Raw genomic sequence first — 24483 nt, 5'->3', positions numbered from 1 at the left:
TACACCACTGCCTCCTGAAGTAAACCTCAAATAAGGAGTCATGGTGGAGATAAACACAGGCAGCCACATCTGTTTATCTCAAGCCTCCCATTTTGGTGCCATCTGGGACCAGTAGCATCAGCAGCACCTGCAAGTCTGTTGGAAATGCAGTCCCCTGGGCTCCACCCAGACCTACAGATGGGCTTGTGTTTGAGAATCTGTGAAGTCAGCTGAGTTATCAAGGGTTTGCTCAGCAAGGAACATGTTCTTCACATTTTTCATTCAAATTCCAGGTCACTGAATCTAAACAACCCACTTGGAGTTTCTGGGTTAAATGTTACCTGTTTTCACACACACATAATTCTTTTTTTGTTGTTGTTTTAGTCAATGCATAAAAAGCATTTATTGAATGTCTAAGAACTGTGATCAACATGTCTATTAAAAAGCAACCTTGTGGGGCCCTGTGATTCAGTCTGGAAAAGGTCTCATGAGGCCAAAAGCTATTTTCCTCCTCCTGCCTGCTTCTCTCTCTGTCCCCCATATTCTGATGCCTTGTCCACATCTGTGGTGTTACCTGTCCCACTCCAATGACTTTCAGTTTCTTCAGCCCAATCTCTCAACTGAGCCTCAGACTCATGTCTGACTCACAACCTCATACACCCCCACCCTGGGGTGTTCCACAGTCCCCTCAAACTCGGCACATCACACTGTTAGGGAAAGGGGAAGAGGAGGACACAGGGAAGGTGGCCCTGGGTCCCAAATAATCATGCAGAGGGCTTGAAGAAAAGGCTGGTTGAGATTAGTGAAAGGACTGAATGCTGAATATTTGAAAAGAAATGTAGTTGAATGAACATCTAGGGGAACATAATGATTTACTTTAATTAGTAGATGACATTCCATTGTAAATAGCACGCTGTTTGTATGTCTTCATTTTTGTTGCTTTTATCTAGTTTATACAATTTTATCACCCACCAGAAAGCTCATTTAAACCATTTCCTTTTAAAAAGAAGTTGACAGCAGAAGAGCAGCCATCAGCACAGCCTTCTGAAGAACCATAAGCCTCATACTAATGCCAGGGTCACCATCTGGGAGAAGTGACTTCTTTGTAAGGCATGTGGGTAGCGTGGTCCACAGCAGAACGCTAAGGCACCTGAGAATTGTAAGCTTCAACCTGGCCTCCAGGTCATTATGATGGCATCAAGGTCGAAGAATATTTTATTTTACTTTTGTAGCTTGATTTATAACTCTTAAACATTTAAACCAGGGTTCCTTAACTGTGGCGCTACTGACATTTTAGTTGGACTAATTCTTTGTTGGTGGGGGACTGTTCTGCATATTGTAGGATATTTAACAGCACCTCTGACTGTTAGATCATTAGATGCCAACAGCAACCTCCCTCAAGTGGTGACAATCAACAATGTTTCCAAACATTCCTAAGTGTTCCCTGGGGAGCAAAACTGCCCCAGTTGAGGCCCACTGGTTTAGACCTATACTTTGTGAGCCTACATTTGTGCCCCTGCCCCAGATCCCACAATTGTTGGGGTTGGTGGTTTCTAGCCACGTGATCTTGGGCACTTCCATCCTCTCTGGGCCTCATCTGCACTTGGTGGGAAACACATGAGAGAGTGTATCAAAGCTTAGCTGCGGCCAATGCTCACTAGTCTCCTTCCTGCCTTGGTCAACCTTTAGGGGTGCTCACCTGTTCAGGAAGATGCTGCTGACATCGTCATGTGTGATGGGAGGCTTCTTGGAGCTGGCGGCCATCCGCAGTGGGCGCAGGAAATTGTTGACAAGGATGTGCAGCTGCTGCACGTACTCAGCCTCAGCCTCCAGCATGCTGAACACCACCTGGTTCCTCTTGCGCATGCTGTCGGCATGGGGTGACCGGATGTAGTCCTGGATGATGGTCTTCCACTTCCGCCGGCACAGCCAGCCCCGCAGGAAGCTCTGCACCTGGGCAGCAAGACCAGTGGGGAGAGGCTCCTGTCAGGGAGTCTGGACCACTGCTGTCCTTCGAGGCTGTGAGCTCCCCAAGGGCAGGGACCAAGGCTTTGTTATTCCTATGCCGGCCATGTAGCAAAAAGAGCTCAGATGTAGATCAGGCCTGGCTCTGTTGCCCACATGATGCAGGGCAAGTTGTTTGGTTGCTCTGAGCCAATTTTCCCATCTGTAAAATGGGGCTAAAGAGATGATGGCTAGACTGAAAGTCTGGTCCACAAATTGGACTAGCATCTCTGAAGAGCTTATTGGAAATGCAGATTCTCAAGCCCCACCCCAGACCTCTGCAGTTTAACAAGACCCCTTGGGTTGCTTTGGAAGCACTCGCTGGAGGAGGGCAAATGTGGCTCCATGTCTCCATAATGGGAGGTCGCCTGAGGATAAAGGGTTGCAGGGCTGTGCTGGGCATGGGTCATACCTTGCCTTGTCTAATGACTTGCCTGAAAGCCCAGAAGTTTCAATTAAAGCTCTTCTGGATAGAAGGGTGATTATCAAATTGAACAGAACATGGAAAATTAGTTAACTCATACTCAGCCCTCATCAGCGGCTTCTGAGTGCTGGGGCCTGCCTGGAGCTTCTCCTCCTGACTCAGTAGGGAAATGAACAGAGACACTTAACTCAGTTGCCTTGGTGCTGGGCTGCTTGGAGTGGCCTTGTGTTGGCAAGAACTCGGGAAAGGGCCTTGATTGACATACACACAGAGAGTTGTCTTAAGCTGTACAGGCTTCCAATCAAGGGCTTCTTGCACAAGGACTGTGCAAGCTCACAGTCCACACTGGGAGGAAGGGTGCTGGGATGAGCCACTGGGGACCAGGCAGAGGTGCTCATACAATATTCTCCACTGAAAGGACCACTGTCTCCAAACAGCAGGTACAGTTGTCCAGGGGCAGACCTGCTGGCTAGAGATGGGTGCTGTGGAGAGAAGAGGCCTGCCTAAGCCCCAGGAGCTCTCTCTGAAGATAGGAAGGGCTTTCTCAAAGAGGGAGGGGCTTACTCTGAGGTTCCAGGAGGGTGAAAATAGAGCGATGGGAGGTGGATTTCAGCTAGCCTTTAACAAAATGTTCCAACCAGAATGCTCCAAATACAGGGGTGGACTGGGAAGCTCACTGGGACTGTAGCAGAGAACATGGGTCAGGGCATCTCTGCCCAGATGGGACTTGACTCAGACCCGGGTGGCAAGTCCCAGTGTCTGTGGGGCCCTGGCAGTTCCTAGAGGTACGTGAAGCTGGCTGGGTGGGGCAGGGGGGTATATCATAAGGTGGCACCTCTTGCCTGGGCCAGCTGCTGTCATGTGCAGGAGGTGGCCTGGGGCTGCTGGACTTTCTGCTTTTTAAGGAGATGTCGTGTCCCAGCAGCATAGCCTCTGGAGCTTGGCCGCCAGGGTTTGAATGTTACTCTGTATATACTTAGCTGTGTGACCTTGGGCAAGTTCCTTTGCCTCTCTGTGTCTCAGCTTCCCCATATGTAAAATGAAAATAATAAATAAACCTCAGAGGATTTTAGTGAGGATAGAATTAATCTGCATAAAGCTCTTAAAATAATGTCTGGCACATAGAAAGTAGTTAATTAATGTTAGCTATTTCTAGTCTTAAGAAACCAGAAATCCAGATTTTTTGTGTGATGTGTTTAGCTTTTAAAGCACTGGCAACAAATTTTTAAAAATGTAAACCAAAAAAAAGCCCAGTGGGATGAAAATCTCAAAATCTCAAACACACTGGTAAGCTGAACTTGGCCCATGGGATGCCAGTTTGCAGTTTCTAGGGATGGCATTGGGGTCCTTTTATACACTCAACAAATAGGATTCTGTGGTTTCACCTGTTTTTCTTAGGGTGAGTCAGGCTCCCTTGCCTTGAGTCTGGCAAGCTACAAGCACAGCCCATGCCCCTTCCCTCTGCCACACCACCACAGGGTGGCCCATGGTATGTCACTACCTGGCCACTGGGCAGATCCCTGGTAGCTTCTGAGATGTCTGTTCTTCCTGAACTCTCATAGGGTAAAAGCAGTGAGGTCCGAAAAAGGCTGGACTACTGTGCTGGGTCTGCTGGGGACTCAGGAGGTACTTGTGAGAGGTGGCGTGTACATGGCAGTGGGGGTCGCATGCCAGGGAGTGGCAGCAGAGAGGTGGCCCTGGGGGTCTTGGCAAGGTGAATGACAATGTGAGGAAAGCGGTCAGCTGAGAGTCCCAGGCCTGGGCTTCTGTCCTGGCTTTCCCCACTCCTTCCTCTTGTGGAACCTTGGTTTTCTTTTTTTTTGAGACGGAGTCTCACTGTCACCCAGGCTGGAGTGCAGTGGCATGATCTTGGCTCACTGCAAGCTCCACCTCCCGGGTTCACACCACTCTCCTTCCTCAGCCTCCCGAGTAGCTGGGACTACCGGCACCCGCCACCACGCCTGGCTAATTCTTTGTATTTTTAGTAGAGACGGGGTTTCACCATGTTAGCCAGGATGGTCTCGATCTCCTGACCTCGTGATCCACCTGCCTCGGCCTCCCAAAGTGCTGGGATTACAGGTGTGAGCTATCGCGCCCGGCCCTCAGTTTTCTTATCTATAAAATGGGGCTGAAGCACTCTACCCCACAGGGATAACCAGAAGATATGACAAGGTACCCGTCAGAGATAAGGGGTTGTGGGCTCTGTCTTTGAAGCTGAGGTTGGGGGATGGGGGCACTCCCTGAGGACAGTGGGACTGTGGGTGGATACTGCCAACCCTGGCCTGGCTCTCTAAAGAGAGAGCTCCAAAGAGGGCCACCCAGAGGGATAGTACAGACCTTCTTAATTTTCTTGATGTCGCTGTCTTCATCGTTGGGAGCAACAGTCTGGGTGGACTGGATGCGCTCATTGTCCTTGAGCAGGGATGCGATCTGCAACAGAAACACAGGTCAGCCTGCAAGGGGCACTGGTTCATGGAGGCCCCAGGTCTTTGGGCGGTGGGTGGCAGGCACAGGGTGGCAGCCGGCCCTGCCTCTTCTTCCCCAAGAACCATGATGCCACAGCTTGTGATTCTGACTCTGTGCATCCAGGTCATGGAACCAGACAGGCCCCAGACATCTGTGAGAAGCAAGCGCTGCATGGAGGATGGGTAGACACCTGGGTTCCAGGCCAGCTGGGCTGCCCAACCAGAGTGACCTTGGATGAAGCCCTTCTGCTCTCGGGGCTGTAGCCACCTCATTTGTAATCTCAGAATTTGACCTAAATCTGTGATTCTCCTCCGTACTCCCCAAACCACTAGTCCCTTTATTTTATAATTTTTGCTGTGATAGAACACATGTAACATAATATTTACCATTTTTACCATTTTTAAGGGTATGGTTCAGTAGTATTAAGGACATTCACAGTGTTGTGCAACCATCACCACCATCTACCTCCAGAACTCTTCATTTTGTAAAACTGAAACTCTGTACTCATCAAACAATAACTTTCCATTCCCCTGCCTCCCAGTCCCTGGCAACCACATTCCACCTTCTGTGCCTCTGAATTGGACTCCTCTAGATAGCTCATCTAAGTAGAATCATGCGCTATTTGTCTTTCTGTGACTGGCTTATTTCATGGTGCATAATGTCCTCAAGTTTCTTCCCATGTTGCAGCATGGGTCAGAGTCTCCTTCCCTTTCAAGGCCTGAGCAATATTCCCTCGTGTGTGTAGACCACATTTTATTTATCCATTCCCCCTTTGATGGGCATCTAGGTAATCCCTTTATTTTTCAAACAAAATTGTATCTGGATATAAATCAGATAGAGCAGGTGGCTCCGGGTGAAGCCCTGCTGGCTTGGCACTTTCCTTCCTGGGCAGCCCCAAAGCACCTCTTAGAATCAGAGGCCTATTTTAATCATAACCTGGAAACTGCTGGCCTAGAAAAGTGGAATAGCTCTTCGAATATCTAGCTGCTCTAAACATCTCCATTTGCATAATTTGGGGATCACAGATGTCGACATAGCTGCAAGAACAAAACCAAGGCATGGTGCCTAGAAGAAGGTGCACCTTAAGCTGCACTGTGGCCAGGGGCCTCTGGGACTCATCCCATAGACAGGCCAGTGGTGTATCCTCCTGCGCAGGGCTCACCCAACCACTCCAGTTCTGTAAGTCCTTGTTTTGTGTCCTGTAGCAGGGTTCCCACTGCACCATGGACTTTCCTGTGAAAATGCTGGAATTGCCTGTCTACTCTTCTATCTTTGCTGTGAGCTCTAAGGGAGAAGGGATTGCAGCTGTTTCATTCATTGTGCTCCTGGTGCCTAGCGCGACATTGGGCACTCAGCACATTCTTGTTGTCTATACAAATAAGTGAATTAAAAAAAAATTCAGAGCAACAGCAGCAACAAAAACATTAACCAAGGGAAAACACTGCAGTAATGAAGCCCCGCATGTCTAAAGATAGTAGCTTGGGGGATTCTATGAACACAGCCACAAAGCCCGGTGCTGCTCTCTCTTGGGAACACATGGCTTTTGTCCCCTCAAGGCCACTTGCTGAACCACAGGATGAATGGGTGCTCATAATTGAGCAAATCAAGCACTTTGAAAGCAAAATGGAACAGTTACCCGCTCTCCACTCCTTGGTTGCTAAAATTACCCCTGTGATTGAAGAGTGGCCGAAAATATCTAACTGAGAAATAGTCAGCATGGAGATGGGCTTTTCTCCCCTCCCCCTCCCCCTCCCCCTTTTTGATCCTTTGAGAACATTTGCACATTGAAATGATGACTGATTCTTTGATCTAGACTCTAAAGGGCTAAGAAACACACAAGTGTGTGTACACACAAACACACACACACGCCTTTGGAGCCTGCTCAGTCAACACCTTAACCTTCAGCTTCTCACCTCTGTGCCAGGATGCTTTCTTTGCCAGTTTTGGGATTTGCACATAGCAACTCTTTTCACTTTAGGATGGTGATATGTGTGTGTATGTGTGCTGGGGTGGGGGAAGTGGTCTGTGTTTAAAACTGATGGTGCTCTTCTCAGAGAGAGGCATGCCGGGACATCTACTCAACAGGGACCAGGGCAGAAAACAGATGCAATTAGGTCAGGCACCATGCTACATGCACAGGCAACAATGGCAGCTTTGGAGTCTTTATTTAAGGATCAGGCTAAGTGGGCAAAGCTCTGGAGGGTTGCAAGCCTGGGGACCCTGCAAGAGCCTTGAACTATGTCTAGTCTTGGCCGATTGCAACTAGGAGCCAATATCGGGATGGTGGTGGGAGCCCCAGGCCTAAAGGGCTCATGGAGGGCTCATGGAGGCAGCCTTTCCCTGACACTGGCAGGTGCCTCCTGGAAGTAGATTTTGCTTTGCACCCTGCTTTGTTTGGTTACATCCTGCCCCTACTTAGTTGACCCTGGTGAATTACAGCCATGGGGAAGTGGACCTCTGAGTCACGCCCTGTCTCTGACTGGCTGACTCCACACCTGGCTCCATGCCTGGTGTCTTGGCTGGCTCCTGCCCACCCACCACCCTCAGACTGGCTTTCTTTGCCCCTAGAGGCAAACTCTTACTTGCTACACCTGCTTTGGGCATGGTGCATTGGCTCCTGCTCCACCCTACTCCCCTCTCTGGAGACACTTTCTTTAACCCGGAATGTGTTTAGTCAGTGCAGTAACGGGTGATGGAATTAATCCAGGTCTTTTGCTCTTTGTTAGCAGCCAAGGGTTTACTAAAGATTGCTGCATTGCTTGCTTTTCAAGCAGGTGCCACACAACTCAGCTGTCTCTCCTGCCTCCCTGCCTCCCTCTGCCCCCATCCAAGCCCAACAGGTGCCCCCATCTCTGTTTCCCTTTGTGCCAACCTTATCAGCATGTTCTGATGGTGTCTGTTTGGGCACCGTGCCAAGTGCCCCTTCCCTGGAGGAGCTCCCAGCCTAAGAAGGAGGTCAGGCATTCATAGAGATGACTTGCCATCCAACAAGGCCAGGCCAGAACAGAGCTGTGTACCCACTGCCATGGGAGGGCCTCAGCCAGGAAGTGGCAAGGCTCCCCAGGAAAGGTTTTGAAGGGCAAACAGGAGTCCAACAGTTGGTATATGTAGGGGAGAGAATTCAAATAGAGGGAATGATATGAACAAAGGCATGGGTGTGATAGAGTGTTGTGTGCCAGGGCAGCAAGTCTTGGGAATGGGGGATGGCAGGAGATGGGCAGCAGGGCCACAGCAGGGAGAGTGGCCATGGAGAGGGGGTGCTGGTGGGGAAGGACCAAGGCCACCCTCTCCTCCTTTCCCCAGAGCAGTCTTCTACCTATTTTATATATTGGGGTTCCACATCAAAGTGTGTTTGCAAAACTGATTCTAGGCCAGTTGCAATGGCTCACACCTATAATCCCAGCACTTTGGGAGGCTGAGGCAGGTGATCACCTGAGGTCAGGAGTTCAAGACCAGCCTGGCCAACATGGTGAAACCCCATCTCTACTAATAATACAAAAATTAGCTGGGTGTGGTGCCTGTAACACGAGCTACTTGGGAGGCTGAGGCAGGAGAATTGCTTGAACCTGGGAGGTGGAGTTTGCAGTGACCCAAGATCGTGCCATTGTATTTCAACCTGGGCGACAAGATTGAAACTCCATCTCCAAAAATAAAAAAATAAAAAAACCTAAAACTGATTCCAAGGCTAAGTCTTCATTTTGAACCTTAGGGTAAAGATCTCTGCAGTTCCCTCCACTGTCAGCCTTCTGGGATATGTGTGTTCCCATGCCAATAAAATATTACAGCCATCTGCAAACTCCTATGCTGCCCTTTAGGGCCTGTCTTAGCTCTCCAAATTTACTTCCAATTGCAAATGGGAGAGAAATAGCTATTAAGAAAATGAAATCATGCCAAACTGAGCATTCTAGAGGAGGGGAGGAGTCTTCTCAGAGGCAGATGTTCCCTTATTTAGATGGTTCCTTGATGGGGTTTTCTGGTAATGAAAGAGAAGTCCTGATAGGATTGTTTAGAAGGGAGAGAAGAGACTAAGTCAGCAGGGGATTGATTGTTTAACTTAGTAACGTTACAGGTGTGTCAGCATGATCTCCTGTTACAGAGATGGCTGGGGTGGGTGCCACAGGATGGAGGGTACAAAGGGAGAAGAGACAGGCTGGCTTCATGGATGTGTGGCCTGTGCATTTGCACAGAGCCCCAGGCTTACAAGGGCCCAATGGTTGGTTTAAGCTTCTGCAGTTGCTGTCTTGAAGTTTTTAAGGGCCCCACATTTTCTTTCATGCTGAGCCCTGCAAATTACAGAGCTGGTCATGAAAAAAGTTACAGACAATAATATAATGGTAAATTATAAATGGTAAAGCTCTCTGAAAGGAAAACTGACTTGTAGCATTTGCCAGTTCCCATGATGTCAGCCCATTTCTAGCTCAGCCTATTTCAAGCTACCAAAGGTCAAATACGCAGCTAGCGAAATTCTTGAAAATCTAACAGTTGGCTCTTGCAAGCTGGTGTTATAGAGTGTTGTGTGGATGGCCAATGGCCAATGGTAGAAGCAGGCTCTGGCACATCACTGGATGCAGGGGGAAGATCTTGTTAGGGAAAGAGGTTATGGACAACAACAAAAGTGGCACGTGGGAGTGTGAGGAGAGAAGTCAGTGTGTAAAGGGGAGGTTGGTGAAGGATGGTTGTGGCAGGAAAGGCTGGGTGACATGAGGGCAGAGGTGTTTTCTATTCATTTTTGAGCTGTTTTCTGTTTTAATAGTGGAGTGCCCCTCCATTCTGTTACATACAACAGCCTGTGTTACGGGTTTAGGGACTGAAGGAGGAGCCTCCTCTGAGTCGTTGTTGGGACTTTTGCAGATACTCTGGTTCTCTCTCTTCTTGGAAATGGTGCGTTGTATTTCCCAGATCCTCTGAAGTTGGGTACAGTCACGTGACTTGCTCTGTCCAATGTGACGTGAGCACTGTGCCATGTGCCTTTCCCCAGCCCAGCCACATGACTGGTGAATTTCTTGATGGCAGAAGCCTCCTTGGCTTGTCTCTCGATCACTGGAGGGTTTTGGGGAGCAGAGTCTTCAGCAGAACTCTCAATGGACACACAAGAGTCAGTAATCAACCTCTGTTGTTTTAAGACATTCGGATTTGGAGGTTGTTACTGCAGCATAATCTAGCCCATTCTGACAGACACAGGTAGTGACTACTCAAGGGGAAAGAAGCAGTGAAGACTGAGTGGAGGCAGCTGCCATGAGAAGTGCAGTGACAGGTCAGGAGAGTGGAGTTTGAAAGCAAGAGGTGGCCAGGGGAATGTAAGCCCCTGGGAATCCTCAGGAATATGTGGGATGGGGCCTGAGGAAGTTTATTTGGCCATCAGAAGAGAGGTGGACCATGAGAGTGTGGGGCCATCCAGGCAACACTGTCATTCCTGAATACGTACTTTGTTATCAAGGCCCTCTCCTCAGCAGGGAGGGAAGGCTGTGGTGGGGCAGGCTCAGGCCAAGGATTTCAGCCAGGAGATCCAGTGGTGGAGGCGAGAGACTTTGGGTAAGTTGCTTCCTCCCCATGGACTTGGTGTCTTCAGAGTCCTCCTGGCTCCGACAGTCTAAGACCCCGGGCCTTCCTCACTGGTGTCACTCTGTCCTGCCCACCTGATGGCCACTCCTCAGGAATGAGCTCTGTTTCCACTCTCCTAGAGCCCACTCAGAGCCAGCAGGTACCCTCTGACCTGCAGGACATATTTTTGCATATGTGTATGCGTGTTTGTATATATCAGGGGGACAGAGAGAGAGAGAGAGACCAAGAGAGATACTATGGCCAGAAAGCTTTCCTAAGATGGTCCTTCTTTCAAAGTCTTCTTTAAAAAATCTTTTGCCCTGAAGGGTAATACACTCAGTTGGAAGCATCGCTCCGAAAATTCCCATCAAGTGGGTCTCTACTGCCACTTTGAGACACACACACACACACACACACACTCTCTCACTCAGTCATGACTGACCTGCTTTCTGCTCCCCAACACCACAGGGGGCTCTGCCCTTTGCACCTACACCCCTTCTCTGACCTAAAGTGCCCTGACACCTTTTAAGGCCATGTGCAACATGAACCCACACCTCCCGGGCTGTAAAACAACTGACTTCCTGACTTGGGTTCACACCGCAAACCCTGCTACGGTACTGATGACACTCTACCAAAATCAGATCCAAAGGCAGAAACTTTCATATCTCTAATGCTTCCCACAAAGTCTGACAACCATTCATTCATCAAGCCCTTATTGAGTACCTACTATGTGCCAGGCCAAAAGAAGGAGTGATAAGCGACACAGCCCTGTCCTTATAGAGTTCCTGCCGGGCCTGTTGGGGCGACAGGCACGCATGGAGCCTGCTCTCACATGGTGAGCTGAGTGTGGGAAAGCCATGGGAGCAGACAGCAGGGAGCACCCTCCGGTCCAGGGGTCCCCCAGGGTGAGGCATTTGAGTTTGGTAGGATGTCACCAGGTAGGACGCTTGGGGATGAAAGGGCATTTCAAACAGAAGCACCAGCATGTGCAAAGGCCAGGAGACGGGTAGTGCACTGGTGCCCACAGTGAAGAGGTGAGTGCTTGAGGACAAGGATGAGGTCAGTGGTAGGTGATCTTCAGTGAGTAAGTGAATGAATGAATGACACCTGGACACCCTTGATCATGAAGCTAATAATCTGGTACTGGGGCTGGGCTCCTTCCCTGATCACATATAGGAGTTCAGTTTGGATTTAGGAATCTGTGTTGGGCAAGGATTGATCCCACAATGAACTGGGTGGGCTGGAGAGGGGACATCCCTGAATTGAGCTCTGGTAGCCCTGTGGGAAGAGGCTACCAGAATAGAGTGGAAAGATTGGCAAGCAGACAGGAGACCTGGGTTCCAGCCCTCTGCCACTTCCCAGCTGTGTGAGCTTGGGCAAGTGACTTGGGCTTTTTGAGTCTGGTTCCTCCTGTGAAATGTAGGTGACTGATCCTATCAGGACGGTTGTGGGGAATGAAAGAAAGTATGTCTTGAAGGTGCCTGTTATCAGGCTAGCAGAGGTGTGTAGAATCTGGAATTTTTGTTGACCTTGAGGTTGCAAGTTGATGTTACTTTGGGCTTGGCTGCTGCGGAACAAGGTGGAATTGTTGGCTTTAGATCTTTGAACATTCCAGGCAGAGCTGGATTAGCAGGTGTGATGGGGTCCTATGTTCAGAAGGCCCTGCACTTGGGACTTCAAGCTCTTTTGTTGAAATTCTTAAAATAGTTTTCTCTTTGAATTGTGTTCAGTGAGTGAACTCTGATGGGACCATGAGCACACCACAGGGTCTTGGAGCCTTGGCTCATGCATGTTCCTACCTCCCACTGCTTTCTCAGCAACTTGGATGGGTTATTGACTGCTTATTCCTCACACTCTGGCATCCCAGGCCCCAAGACCTCTGCTACCATCTGCTCAGGGAGCAACTGGTTGAGTCAGCTGAGGAGACTCACAGTCTACCATCGCCCCTGGCCCTCAGCAGGTGACTGGGCATAGGTGCAGGCTGGGGGCCAGTGTGCGCCCCACGGTGCTACAGGCTGGCAGTGCTAGGGTGCATTAGATGGGTGACTCAGAGGGAGCTCCTTGCCCACCCAAGTCCAGCTACTGAGCACATCCTGGCAGTCGGGGCAGGGCAGGCTGGAGGTTGAGGTTGGGTGCTGCCTGTCTGCCATAAGTTAGGTCAGGAGGCTGTGGGACAGGAGAATGACTTCCCTGGCCTGGGCCTTGCATTTTCACCTTGCATCAGACCCTGCAAATTGGATACCCAGCTGACTTCAGGGGTCTGTGTTTTCATTTTCCCCTCCTCAGTGCAGAGTCCATGGTCCTTGTGTGATATGGCCAGATGGTTCTGAGCATGCTGGTGAGGTGATGGGGGAAGAGATGATTAGATCATTCTGTGTCGGGGTTGATAGCTAGTGAGGGGCATCTAAGGGACTAAGAGCTGGTGCTTCCCAAGGTTTAATGTAAATGGAATCACCTGGGCTGTTGTGAAAATGTAGATTCTAATTTAGAAGATCTGGGGCCTGGCCTGAGATTCTGTTCCAGGTGAAACCAATGCTGCTGCTTCATGGCCCGCACTTGGGGAAGCCAGGTGCCAAGAAGCTTAGTCTGGCAACAATGCCGCCTCCAGAATGCTGGCTGGTGGGCCCCTGCAGGAGCTTTCATCAAGATGGGTGGAGGGAAGGGGCTGCCTTGGAGTTGAGCAGAAGCCCACACTCTAGTGACCTACCAGTGACCCTGCGCCCTCCAGAGTCTTGGGCTATTAACGCAGAATGCTCAGTCAATACAGTTGCTGACGCAGTAACTAGGAGCTTACCCATAGGTAATCTCACTCAAGCCTCACAACCTTGTCAGGTGTTTATAGAAAGCCCTGTTTTACAGCTGCAGAAACTGAGGCACAGGCACGTTGAGGGACTTGTTCCAGGTTGCAGTCAGTAAGTGGCAGAGGTGAGAGTTAAACCCAGTCTGACCACAGGACCTTCTCATTCTGCCAGTACTACCACATCTTAAGTTTGGAGCCTGGAAGAACTGCATCTGGGAGCTGATTCCCCTGCCCGTCATGTGGCTCCCCAATCCTGCAGGAGCCCAGGATTTAAGATGTTGTGCCTAGGGCCTGGGCCCCTGGCCAGCCTTCTCCACCCGCCAGCCCGCAGTCACCTCTGCCTTCAGCCGCTCGATCTCGATCTCCCCATCCTCGATCTGCTGCCGAAGCTGCTTGGCTACGGTCTTTTCCGTCTCCACGATCTGCAGCAGGTGCAGGTACTTCTGCATTAATGCCTCATGCTCTGTGGCCAGGGTCCTGTAGCTGTGGACAGATGGACATGGCAGGTAAGATGCTGACTTCTTGTCCTCTGGCGAACCAAGCAGGGCACTGACCGGGAGAGGGGCTCACCCACCCACCTGCACTTAGCAGAAGGCCCTGACTCCCAGCACCCTGCAGAGTGAGAGGGCTTGGCAGGGTGGAGCTGGGGGCAGTCCAGGCAGGGAGACAGCTGGAGAAAGGTGGGGCGGTGGGCCCGAGTGCGAGTCTGCTCTAGAAAGCACATCTGCGTTCTTGTTCCCACCCACTTTTAAAGATAAATAACAGGGTTAGAAGAGAGAATCCTTTAGTTTGTAATGCTGTCCTATTAAAGTGTAATAAGATTTTGTGCTTCTGTTATGAAAATGAATATCACGTTTTTAAGTTTTTCCAACTTCTCAAGAGACTTAATTGTTTTTCCTTGCAAAGGAAATTCAGCTGAGAGCCTGAAGGAGTCTGTTTTGTACCACCACACCTCCCCTCACCCCACGGGTGTGAAAATTCAGCTGCCTCATTAGTCTGTTCTTACTAATGGACCCCGTCAGAGTGCTGTAAAACAGGCGTCCACCTCATCTGCAGGCTGCTCTGCTAGCCTCCCTCCCTCCTTTTGTCCCTCGTTCCAACCCTCCCTCCATCCTTCTCTCCTTTCCTCTCCTTCCTCCCTTCCCTTTCCTTTCCTATCCTTCCCTTTCCTATCCTTCCCTCCCTTCCTTCCTTCCCTCCCTCCCTTCCTTCCTATCCTTCCTTTCCTTCCTATCTTTCCTATCCTTCCACTCCTTCCTATCCTTCTAATCCTTCTATCCTCCCTTGTGCAGGCGTGATCTTTACAGACTCACAGACTCTCAGAGAAGGGAACTTGGGGATCACAAAAGACCAGCTGTCTCATTTCATAAATGAAGAAACTGAGGTCCAAATCACAGTCCATGAGTGTCAAAGCTGGAGCTAGAGTTGGGCTCCAGCCCCTGACAGTGCATTTGTGCCTCCTTTAGTGGTTTCATCTTCTGGTTTGGCATACAGTTCTCTCCACTGAAACATACACTGTAAAATGCACTTGATGTTGCATTTTGTACCTTGCTGTACATAAACACACACCCCCCACAGAGGCATCCCATAATACCAGAATATTATACATACAGCGCGAGAGAACATTGTGTCTCTACATGATATTAATATACTCCAGTGCCTTTTTTCGTACATAGGAAGTATCTATTATATATATGTAAATAAAAACTAAGTTGGGAATATGTAAAAATACTTAATATGGTTGTGGAAGACAGCCAGTGTCTCCCTTGATACACACACACACATACACACACACACACAGTGTCTGAGGGTTCAGTGATGCTTACAGTTACAGTGTCCCCCTCTGGTCTTATGGCCAACTCCATAGATAAGAGCACGATAGCTCCTATTGTCCCAGGCACTGCTCAACGAGCCTCAGCTCAGCCAGGATGGCTGATGTTGATGGTGACTATTCTAAGGAAGGTGCCTCGATTTCCCTTTCTGCGACCATCACCATGTCACTCCCCTGGCCCCCATTTTGAATGGGAGACATTCCTGGGAGGCCAGTGGGCTGGCCCCAGGGCTTGACAAAGGAAGAAGGCAAACAATCAACCTGTCCCATCATTCCATCACTGTCCCATTGACATGTGCCCCTGGCTTCCAAAAGGATGATGCATATGGAGAGGTTTTTGTTCACAGGTCTGTGGTCTCCATCACCAGCGGCTCCTTTACTGGGGAGGAAGGCTTCTAGTTTGTGTTGAATCTGCATTACCTGGCAGTTGCAGAGCTCCCAGCTTACTGGGAGCCAGGATCTGGGACTCTACAACCCTCACTTAGGCACCCATGTCCTGTGTGACATTGGGTCATACGTCTGTCAAATGGGCTGAAGGGACCCCTCCCTGGGTTATCGTAAGCACATGATGAACTGTGAGAGCTGGACAGACTGCAGAGCAGACAGACACTCTCAGATGCAGAACATTCTGTCAGGCTCTGGAGGCCCAGACAGGCTTGGCAGCATTGATGTCAATTGGATTATTATTATTTTATTGGCTTCTTAGAGCCAGTCTTTAATTTAGTGAATTGCTTGAAAAATTATCCTGTCCATGGTAGGCAGGAGAGGAGTGCTTTGCCTGCGTGGCATGCACCGTTGCACAGTTGCCCCGCAGGGCTTCTTCTCCTGTCACCAGCTTGTGTCAATGTGGCTCAGTTGACCTTAAAGCAGGGAGATTGTCTAGGTGGCTGTGATCCAATTGCATGAGCCTTTAAAAGCGGGGCGTTAGGCTGGGCGCGGTGGCTCAAGCCTGTAATCCCAGCACTTTGGGAGGCCGAGACGGGCGGATCACAAGGTCAGGAGATCGAGACCATCCTGGCGAACACGATGAAACCCCGTCTCTACTAAAAATACATAAAAAACTAGCCGGGCGAGGTGGCGGGCGCCTGTAGTCCCAGCTACTCGGGAGGCTGAGGCAGGAAATGGCGGGAACCTGGGAGGCGGAGCTTGCAGTGAGCTGAGATCCGGCCACTGCACTCCAGCCTGGGCTACAGAGCGAGACTCCGTCTCAAAAAAAAAAAAAAAAAAAATATAAAATAAAATAAAATAAAATAAAAGCGGGGCGTTTTCTCTGCTGGTTGTAGAAGGGACAGTGAGAAATCTGAGGCTGGAGAGTTACTAGCTTGAGGATGGAGGAGGCCACGTGGCAAGGAGTATGCAGCCTCTAGGAAGTGCCCCCTACTCCCCTTCTCAGCTGCCAGCAAGGAAACAGGGACTTCAGTCCCATGGCTACAAGGAGCTGAATTCTGCCAACAACAAGAACGAGCCTGGAAGCGATGATTTCTCAGAGCCTTCAGAGAGGAGCCCAGCCCACTGACTCTTTTTTTGTTGTTGTTGTGTTTGAGACAGTGTCTTGTTCTGTCTCCCAGGCTGAGTGCAGTGGTGCAATCTCTGCTCACTGCAAGCTCTGCCTCCCGGGTTCAAGCCATTCTCCTGCCGCAGCCTCTCGAGTAGCTGGGACTACAGGCACCCGCCACCACGCCTGGCTAATTTTTTGTATTTTTAGTAGAGATGTGGTTTCACCGTGTTAGCCAGGATGGTCTCAATCTCCTGACCTCGTGATCTGCCTGCCTCAGCCTCCTGAAGTGCTGGGATTATGACTCTTTGATTTTAGCCTATGAGACTCTGGGCAGAGAGAGACCTCAGTCAAGTATGGACTTCTGACCCAAAGAACAGGGAGGTAAAATAATGGGTGTTGTTTCATGCTGCTGAGTTGGTGGTAATTTCTCATGCAGCAATAGAAAATTAAAACACTCTCTTTAAAATTAAAAAATATATATATCATTCATTTTTAAAATTTGAGGTTTAACATACATATTGTAGAAAGCACAGGTCTTAAGTGCAGTTTGATCAGTTTTGATAAATGAATGCACTCAAATCCAGATGAAATTTCCATCACCCCAGGAAGTTCCCTCATGCCCTTCCCTGTCAATCCCTATACCAGAAGCAACTACTGTTCTGATTTCTATCACCACAGGCTCATTTTGCCTATTTTAGAATTTCATGTAACTGGAACCAAATATCATGTATTATTTTGTGTCTGACTCTTCACTCAGCAAATTGATTTTGAGATTCATCCACCAGGTTGCACGCATTTGTAACTGGTTCCTTTTACTGCTGAGCAGCATCCCATTGCATGCATGTACCAAGGTGACTTTAGACATTTGCCTGTTGATGGACACATTGGCTATTCTTAGTTTTGGACTATCATGCATAAAGCTGCTAAGGGATATTTGCATACGACTTCTTATGGACATTTTTTCATTTCTCTTGGATAAGTACCAAGAAGTGGAACTGCTGGGTCACAGAGCAGATGTATGTTTAACTTTTTAAGCAACAGCCTTGCAATTTTCCAAAGTGGTTGTGCCATTTTATCCTCCTGCCAGCACTAGATGAGAGTCATGTTTGTTCCACTCATCTTCAACATTCAATATTTTCTGTCTTAACAATTTTAGCCACTCTACTATATAAGTATTGGTATTTCATTGCCTTTAGAAACTTTTTGTATTGATTGAGATTCTAAATCAATGTAATCCTGGTTATCAGCATGTAAAAGTTAGAATTCTATAATACTTCTACATTTACAAAGCCCCTTCACATAAATAATTTCATTTGCTCCTTAAAATAACTGTGCTCTTGGTTCTACTTTAGTGCTTAGGAGACTGAGGTCCAATTGCTCCCCCTGCATCTGGGTTCTTCCTCACTCAGTTTTATCCTCCACATCATGAGCAATTTCCAATTCAGATCATAGTTCTGATCATGCTACTCCCCTTGTATAACACCCTCGATGGCTTCCCACTGTTCACAGGGGAAAGGTCAAACATCTCAGCAGTATTCAAGATCCAGTTATGGTCTGGTTCCAGCCCACGGTCCACGGTCCAACCTCATCTACTTTCTCTCTCTCTTTTTTTTTTTTTTTTTTCTTTTTGAGACCAAGCCTTGTTCCGTTGCCCAGGCTGGAGTGCAATGGCGCGATCTCGGCTCACTGCAACTTCCGCCTCCTCGGTTCAAGCAACTTCTGCCTCCTCGGTTCAAGCAATTCTCCTGTCTGAGCCTCCTGAGTAGTTGGGACTACAGGCTCCCCTACCATCCCCCGCTATGCCCAGCTAATTTTTGTATTTTTAGTAGAGATGCGGCTTCACCATGTTGGCCAGGCTGATCTCAAACTCCTGACCTCAAGTGATTTGCCCACTTTGGTCTCCTGAAGTGCTGGGATTACAGGTGTGAACCACTGCACCTGGCCAACCTCATCACTTTATGACACCCAGACTTTGCCTCTTCATTATTCTTGGAATTATCTTTCCTGTATCAGTGCCTTTATTTAAAGCTTTTTTTGTGGGGGGTGGGGAGAAATGAGCATTCAATGCTACCAATCTAACCCAGTAAGTCTGACTCCCAATCCCCTTACTCAGGCCAAATCTTACCCTATTTCCAGCTTCCCCATATTCTCCCATTTCCCTGCAGATGGAAGTAATGTCTCTCTCTCATGTTGTTTTGTATTTAACCCAGCCTCATGCACCAGAGCTATCTGTGCATACATCTAATGTCTACCTGAGGGAATACTTATGTTGCATCCATCTGTCTCCCAGCACTGCGCACTGGGCCTGACTACTGGTTCATATGTGACAACCTGGTCTCTGTAGCTAGAATGGATACCCCTTGAGGAAAGAACTAGAGATGGCCTTATCTCAGGGCCAAGGTCATTGCTATAGTCATAATAAGGGCTTCTGGTTAACTAGTCTGACCCAAGGCTCAAGGAGGGGCCCTAGGATCCATCTATCCAAGCATACATCCATCATCCACACATACTTTCAACTCGTCCATGCATCATCCATGTATCCTCCATTAATTCACCATTCATCTTCCATATATAAAGTCAACAACCAGTTTTGCATCTATCCTCCAACCATTCATCCATTCTTGCATTCCTCTAACCCATATTTACTGGGCACTCTGTCTATGCATTTATCAGGCCTCGGTAATGCAAAGAATCACATCTGATCCCTGCCCTCAGGAGCTTCCATTTTTTTAGGCAGCAGATACAGAAACACCATTACTCACTAAGGTAGAAAGATCCACTGCCCAGAAGGGAAAGTCTGGGTGCTGCTGCCCCTAACCATGCTCAGCTCTGCCAGGCGATTGTCAGCTCTGGAATCACATCCTGGCTCACAAACCCATCATTTCCCTAGGACCCAAAAGGGACTCTGTTCAGCTTGGAGCCCCTGTTGTCTCTGTGGTACCTATTGTCCTTTGTCTTTCCCCTCTCCTGGCCCAGGGAGTCTCCCTCCAGGGGGCACTTACTGCTGGAGCAGAGGCAAGGAGCAGGCCTAGAATCCCTGAGTGTCAAAGTTCAGAGAGGTTTAGAATGTCAGTCTCTGGATGAGAAAAGCAAGGTCCAGAGAGCAGAGAGGACTGGTTCATGGTCATGCAGCGAATGAATGGCTGCATTTGGGTCAGAATGTTGGAGGACTTAGGCTTCAGGAACCAAAAAATCCTTTAACCAAACCAAATACTTGGTTCCACTAATATAAAAGTGGTAACTAGTGTGGGAACAGGGTAGGAGCTACAATACTCATGGCCTCTCATTCCCTGTGGCACTGAGAGGCTCATCTCAGAGGTGCAGGCTGTAAGGGTGTGGACCCTGCCAAGAGATGCTTCTTCTCCTCCTTTCCCCTGCCCTCCTCTTCATGGGGCTTGGCTTTGTTCAAGGGCCCTTGAGTCTGGTCTCTTCTGCCTGGATGATGGGGTGGGGGCTTCCTGCCCTGGGCAAGGAGACATACCTGGCATGTGCAATGGCTGCCACCCATTCATCACAATCTTTTGCGTCCTCTGTCCTCAGCTCCAAGGCTTTCTGGTTCTCATGGCTGAAGTTCACCGTGAAGTAATGCTGTACCAAGAAGAAGACATCTCCAATTACCAGTGTCCATGGGACCAACAGAGACTCCTGCAATCAATCTAGCTGTTTTGCAAAGTGCCTGCTGCCACATCAGCTAGGCACAGATTCCTTGTTTGTGATAATCAGAATGCCATTCTGTTTAGCAGTTTCCAATTCTCGATTAAAAGGGCTTTTGTACCATGTAACAGAACCTATGCTTAGGATATTGTAAGAAGGAAACAAAACACACAAAGCCCTGTGCGACAACAAATTGCAAAAAAGCCAGTTTGAAACCATCAGGCACGCTGATGGGAAGGCAGGGAAAGCACACCATTAGAACATCCTTTTGGGAACTGGGTACTAATTCAATGCAGCATGTATTTAACTCACAGCACAAAAATGGACTAAGTGCCCTTCTAGGTCCTGGGGTTAGAGCGATGAGTAAACAGACACGGTCCCTATTAGAGCCCACTGGAAGCCACCTCTGTGTTGGGTGTAGGTGACTAACTTAGAACCATGTCAACCATGGGCCCTGCCCCTTAAGGACTCAGGGAAGCAGAAGAGTCAGACTATAGACACCCATCTGCAATACTGTTATATGAGTTAAATACATGTAAAGCTCCTAGAAGAATGCTTGGCACCTAGTAAGCACTGTAATTGCTATAATTAATGTGGTGCAATCACTACTGTCATGGAGGTAAGAACAAAGGGCTGTGGAGGCACAGAGCAAGTCACCCACTGACTTATCCCAGGGAGATCAGGAGGGCTTCCCAGAGGATGGGACATTGGTTCTGGTTTTATTTCAGCTGAATGGAAGAGCATGGGGACAGCTTGGTGTCCAGAGCTCACAGCATATTTGGGAGGGGGAGGGGGCTGTACAGGGATGCCAGTGGGCAGGTGGGCAGGGGCTGGGGTGCAGCTGAGAGGAGGAGCCGTGGGAGGAGAGGGCAGCAGGAACAAAGCCCAGGTTTCTGGTTTGAGCAACTGGGCATGTTGGGAGAGTCAGACTGGGCTGGGACATTGGCAGGAGGAAGGGGCAGGGGCTCTGAGGGGCCAGTTCCGCATGCAGAGGGATTCGTTGAAGAGAGCAGACAGACAAACGAAGTGCTGGGGGACCAGCCTGGGCCTAGTCCTGGTGAAACGGGGAGGAGAGAGGCAGGGGGTGAGGTGCAGAGAGGGGTCCTTAGGTCTGCCATTCAGAGGATGCACCACGGGCCAGCCATGGTGTGGTACTGAGCCAGAGAGGGTGCCCGTCCCTCCATCCCTCGGTGTCTAGGTGGCAGGGAGCAGCAGCACAAGGTGCAGTGTGTAAACTAATTTTAGCTTCTGCTGACATTTATGTATTTTTGTTAATTGTCAGTCTAGGTGGCAGCCGGGTGTATGTGAAGCAGGGGGCGGGGGAAATGAGTGCGGTGGGGGGGAGAGAGAGGGAGAGGGAGGGAGGGAGAGAGAGAGAGAGTTGTTACAGAGTCAATGTCTGTCTCTTGTTTCCTAGGAAACAGATAACTGGGGCTATAGAATGAAATGTCAGCTATAGCCTCAAATAACTGAATCTGAAAGGCTCCAGTGGGCAACCCGCCCCCCTCGAGGAGGAAGCAGGTGACACATAGTGGCAGGCGGCTACCTAGCACTTTCGCCATCTCTCGAGAGATGATGAACACACAAATGCTTGTCTCCCATGATCTCATTATTTCCACAGTCACCAAGCGGAACAGGTATTCTCTGTGTTACAGCTGATGAACCTGAAGCTCAGAGAACTTGAGCTGCTTGCCTAAGGTCAAATAGCGGGAAAGCAGAGGAGCCAGGATGACACACCTGCACGGGGCAACTGCCGCCTGCTTAGGCCCTGGGCTTGGCCCTGGGATGTAAAGACAAAAAGGCAAAGTCCCCACCTCGAGGAGCCTGTAGGCAGGTGAGACTCAGAGTCCCAAATCAGAAACAAGGCACTCAGCTACATATAGGCACGGTGGGGTTGCTGGGTCTCCTTAGAGCCCCAAGGGGAATGTCCCAGAGCTATAGGGGCCCATTGCTGGGAGCAGAGCAGGAGTGTTCTCCTTCCCCACTGGGTCACCAGGGGACTCAGAGCTGCATGGCGTGATGGGCTTGGCTGAGGGCTTTCACTCCTCGCAGAGTCTTCCCAATTGGCCCTCCTGAGTGGGGAAGCAGATGGCTCCCTGCTACCCGTGTGTACTGGAATCCCCTGCAGCTTCACCCCTGCTGGAAACCTAACTGTGAGGAAGGATGCCAGGAAGACCCTCCAGGCCTGAACCCAGTCATCAGAGACCCTGAGCTTCTGACAGGTGATGATGCCCAACTCTGTCCTGCAGACCAGGCACGGGGCTCCTGGAGGCTTCAGAAAGCTGGCCGCAGGCTACCCAGAGGCTTTCCCCACTCCCTTCCTGTCACTCCAATAGTTGCTAGTTCATCTGCCTGTCTACTCCATCTGTGTGACCTCGCTCTGACCCCATCACTGCTGCCCTAGCTTAGGCCCCACCACCTTTCTCCAGGGCTACTGCCACAGTCTCCTAACAAGCATCCTGCATCTGCTGTCCTCCTGGGATGGGAGATACTGCCTAGACCCTGAGTGACTGACGAGCCTGGAGTTCAAGTGTAGTGGCCAGTTTATGGAGGGATGGCTTTCAGGACAGGTGTGACCCAGAAGCTTCCCTGTGAGGCATAACAAACAGGCTCCAGGGTCCAGGGTGAGCTCTGGGAGAGTCCAGAGCCACTTCAGGCTCCTGGCCAGAGGAACTGCAGTTCAGGCAGCTGTGAGGACCTCCACCTTAAGGAGAAGGGAAACTGGAGGCCCTACCACACCTCAGGCATAGTACTAGGTTCTTTGCACACATCAGCTGACTAGAGATACAACTGCCCTAGAAATTAAGTCTGTTATTCCCATTTAGTTGGGGATGTTTTGAGGCAAGACACATTGATTTGTCCAAGGTCACCAGGCTAGAAACAGCATCACTGAAGCCAGAACCCTGGGCTGCCTTTGCCCAATGGTGCTTTTGCTGCTGCAGGAGGCCTGAGCTGGAATATAAGTGCCTCGAATGAATTGAGAGCAGTTTGTTCCCTTTGTGCTTGTAAACCTGCCCCCTGACATCTGTTTTATGCAACCACATTGCCCGACTGACTTGTAGAAATTGTTTGCTAAGGGAAAGTCAGCTTCCACCCAGAGTTTCTGAATCAGCACAAATCCGGACTTTGGGTAGCAAGTAAATGAGACTTTGCTCTACGTGGGAACTGGTAGGGACAGAGATAGAGACAGAGACAGATATGATAGAGATAGATGGGTGGCGGGGGGGCGGTGGGAGAGGGAGAAGCCTACAGAGACAGAGTATAATCCACTGGGAAAGACCAAAGACCACATCCAGAGAGAGACGATGAGCTCTAGGCTCCTGGAAGATGCTATGAAAATGGGAGCTTAGAGAGTTGAAAGGGACTCAGTGAGAATGCAGATCTCCAAAGCTATGTGCAGGAAAACCTAAAACACAACCAGTGGTGTGGGGAAAAAAAGGGAAGGTGACTGTTTTTGTGAGGCTCTGCTGTGTGCCTGTCACCCTGCAGGTACTGTCACTGTGTTCCTGAGGGAGCCCAACCACGGTGGAGGTAGGTGGCATGACCCCACTTCACAGAGGGGGCTGAGGCTTGGAGGTGGGTGTGAGGTGTCTCTGGGATTGCTGTCTAGGGCGACAATGGCTTGACTCTTAGCCCAGGGCCCTTCTGTTCACCCTGTTTGTTCTCTTCACTGTAATGGACGAAACTTAATAGGGGGCAAGTGGCTTTCTGGGTGCAGAAAGAGCACTGGAAAGGGGGTCTTATCTGGTGTCAGTTCTACAGTTGAGACAGTGTGGCTCGGGGGCAACTAAGTCTCTTCCTCCTTGTCATTCTTAGCTTCCTCATCTATGAAATGGGGAGTTAGATGAGCTGGGCTCAAGGTCTTTTTGAGCTCATATATATAAATATATATATATACACACACACACACACACAGAGACACACATATATAAATATAAAAATATATATTAATATATAGATCTGTGTGTATATATATCTACACACACATACATACATACACATGCTTTTATATCTATCCATCTATGAATATATCTGTCTGGAGAACGTGAATGAGAGTGTGCATGCGTGGATGTGTGTGGATGTGTTTTGGGTCTTTCCCTGCACTTCTGAATAGGCCTTGGGTTGTTCCCAATCTCTCCTGTAACTCTCAGAGGCTGTGTATGTTTCTGGCCCATCCCTCTTCTCTGTCAGGTCAGGTGTGTGGCCTAAGTGTGGTCTGAGGGTCTAGGCATGGCACTGTGTCCTGGGGTCAGCCTGGCAGGCTGAACCCCAGCAGAGGCCAGGCA

The 24483-nt window shown here is 49.5% G+C and overlaps 1 protein-coding gene across 2 annotated transcripts in view; it reads right to left on the bottom strand.

Annotated features, from left to right (window-relative positions):
* Positions 1-24483, bottom strand: part of RASGRF1 (Ras protein specific guanine nucleotide releasing factor 1) — a 129620-nt gene that overhangs the window by 84829 nt on the left and 20308 nt on the right. For both annotated transcript variants that reach the window (XM_031668439.1, XM_021940809.2), the window contains exons 2-5: positions 20025-20131; positions 13550-13697; positions 4745-4837; positions 1679-1932 (exon numbers count right to left, since the gene is read on the bottom strand). In XM_031668439.1, the coding sequence (XP_031524299.1) occupies positions 1679-1932; positions 4745-4837; positions 13550-13697; positions 20025-20131 (602 nt within the window). The remainder of the gene's footprint in view (positions 1-1678; positions 1933-4744; positions 4838-13549; positions 13698-20024; positions 20132-24483) is intronic.

Source organism: Papio anubis, chromosome 7 (genome assembly GCF_008728515.1).
Source record: "Papio anubis isolate 15944 chromosome 7, Panubis1.0, whole genome shotgun sequence".
Taxonomy (NCBI): Eukaryota; Metazoa; Chordata; class Mammalia; order Primates; family Cercopithecidae; genus Papio; species Papio anubis.
Note: the sequence above shows the minus strand (reverse complement) of the source record. Positions and strands in the feature narration are given on the sequence as shown.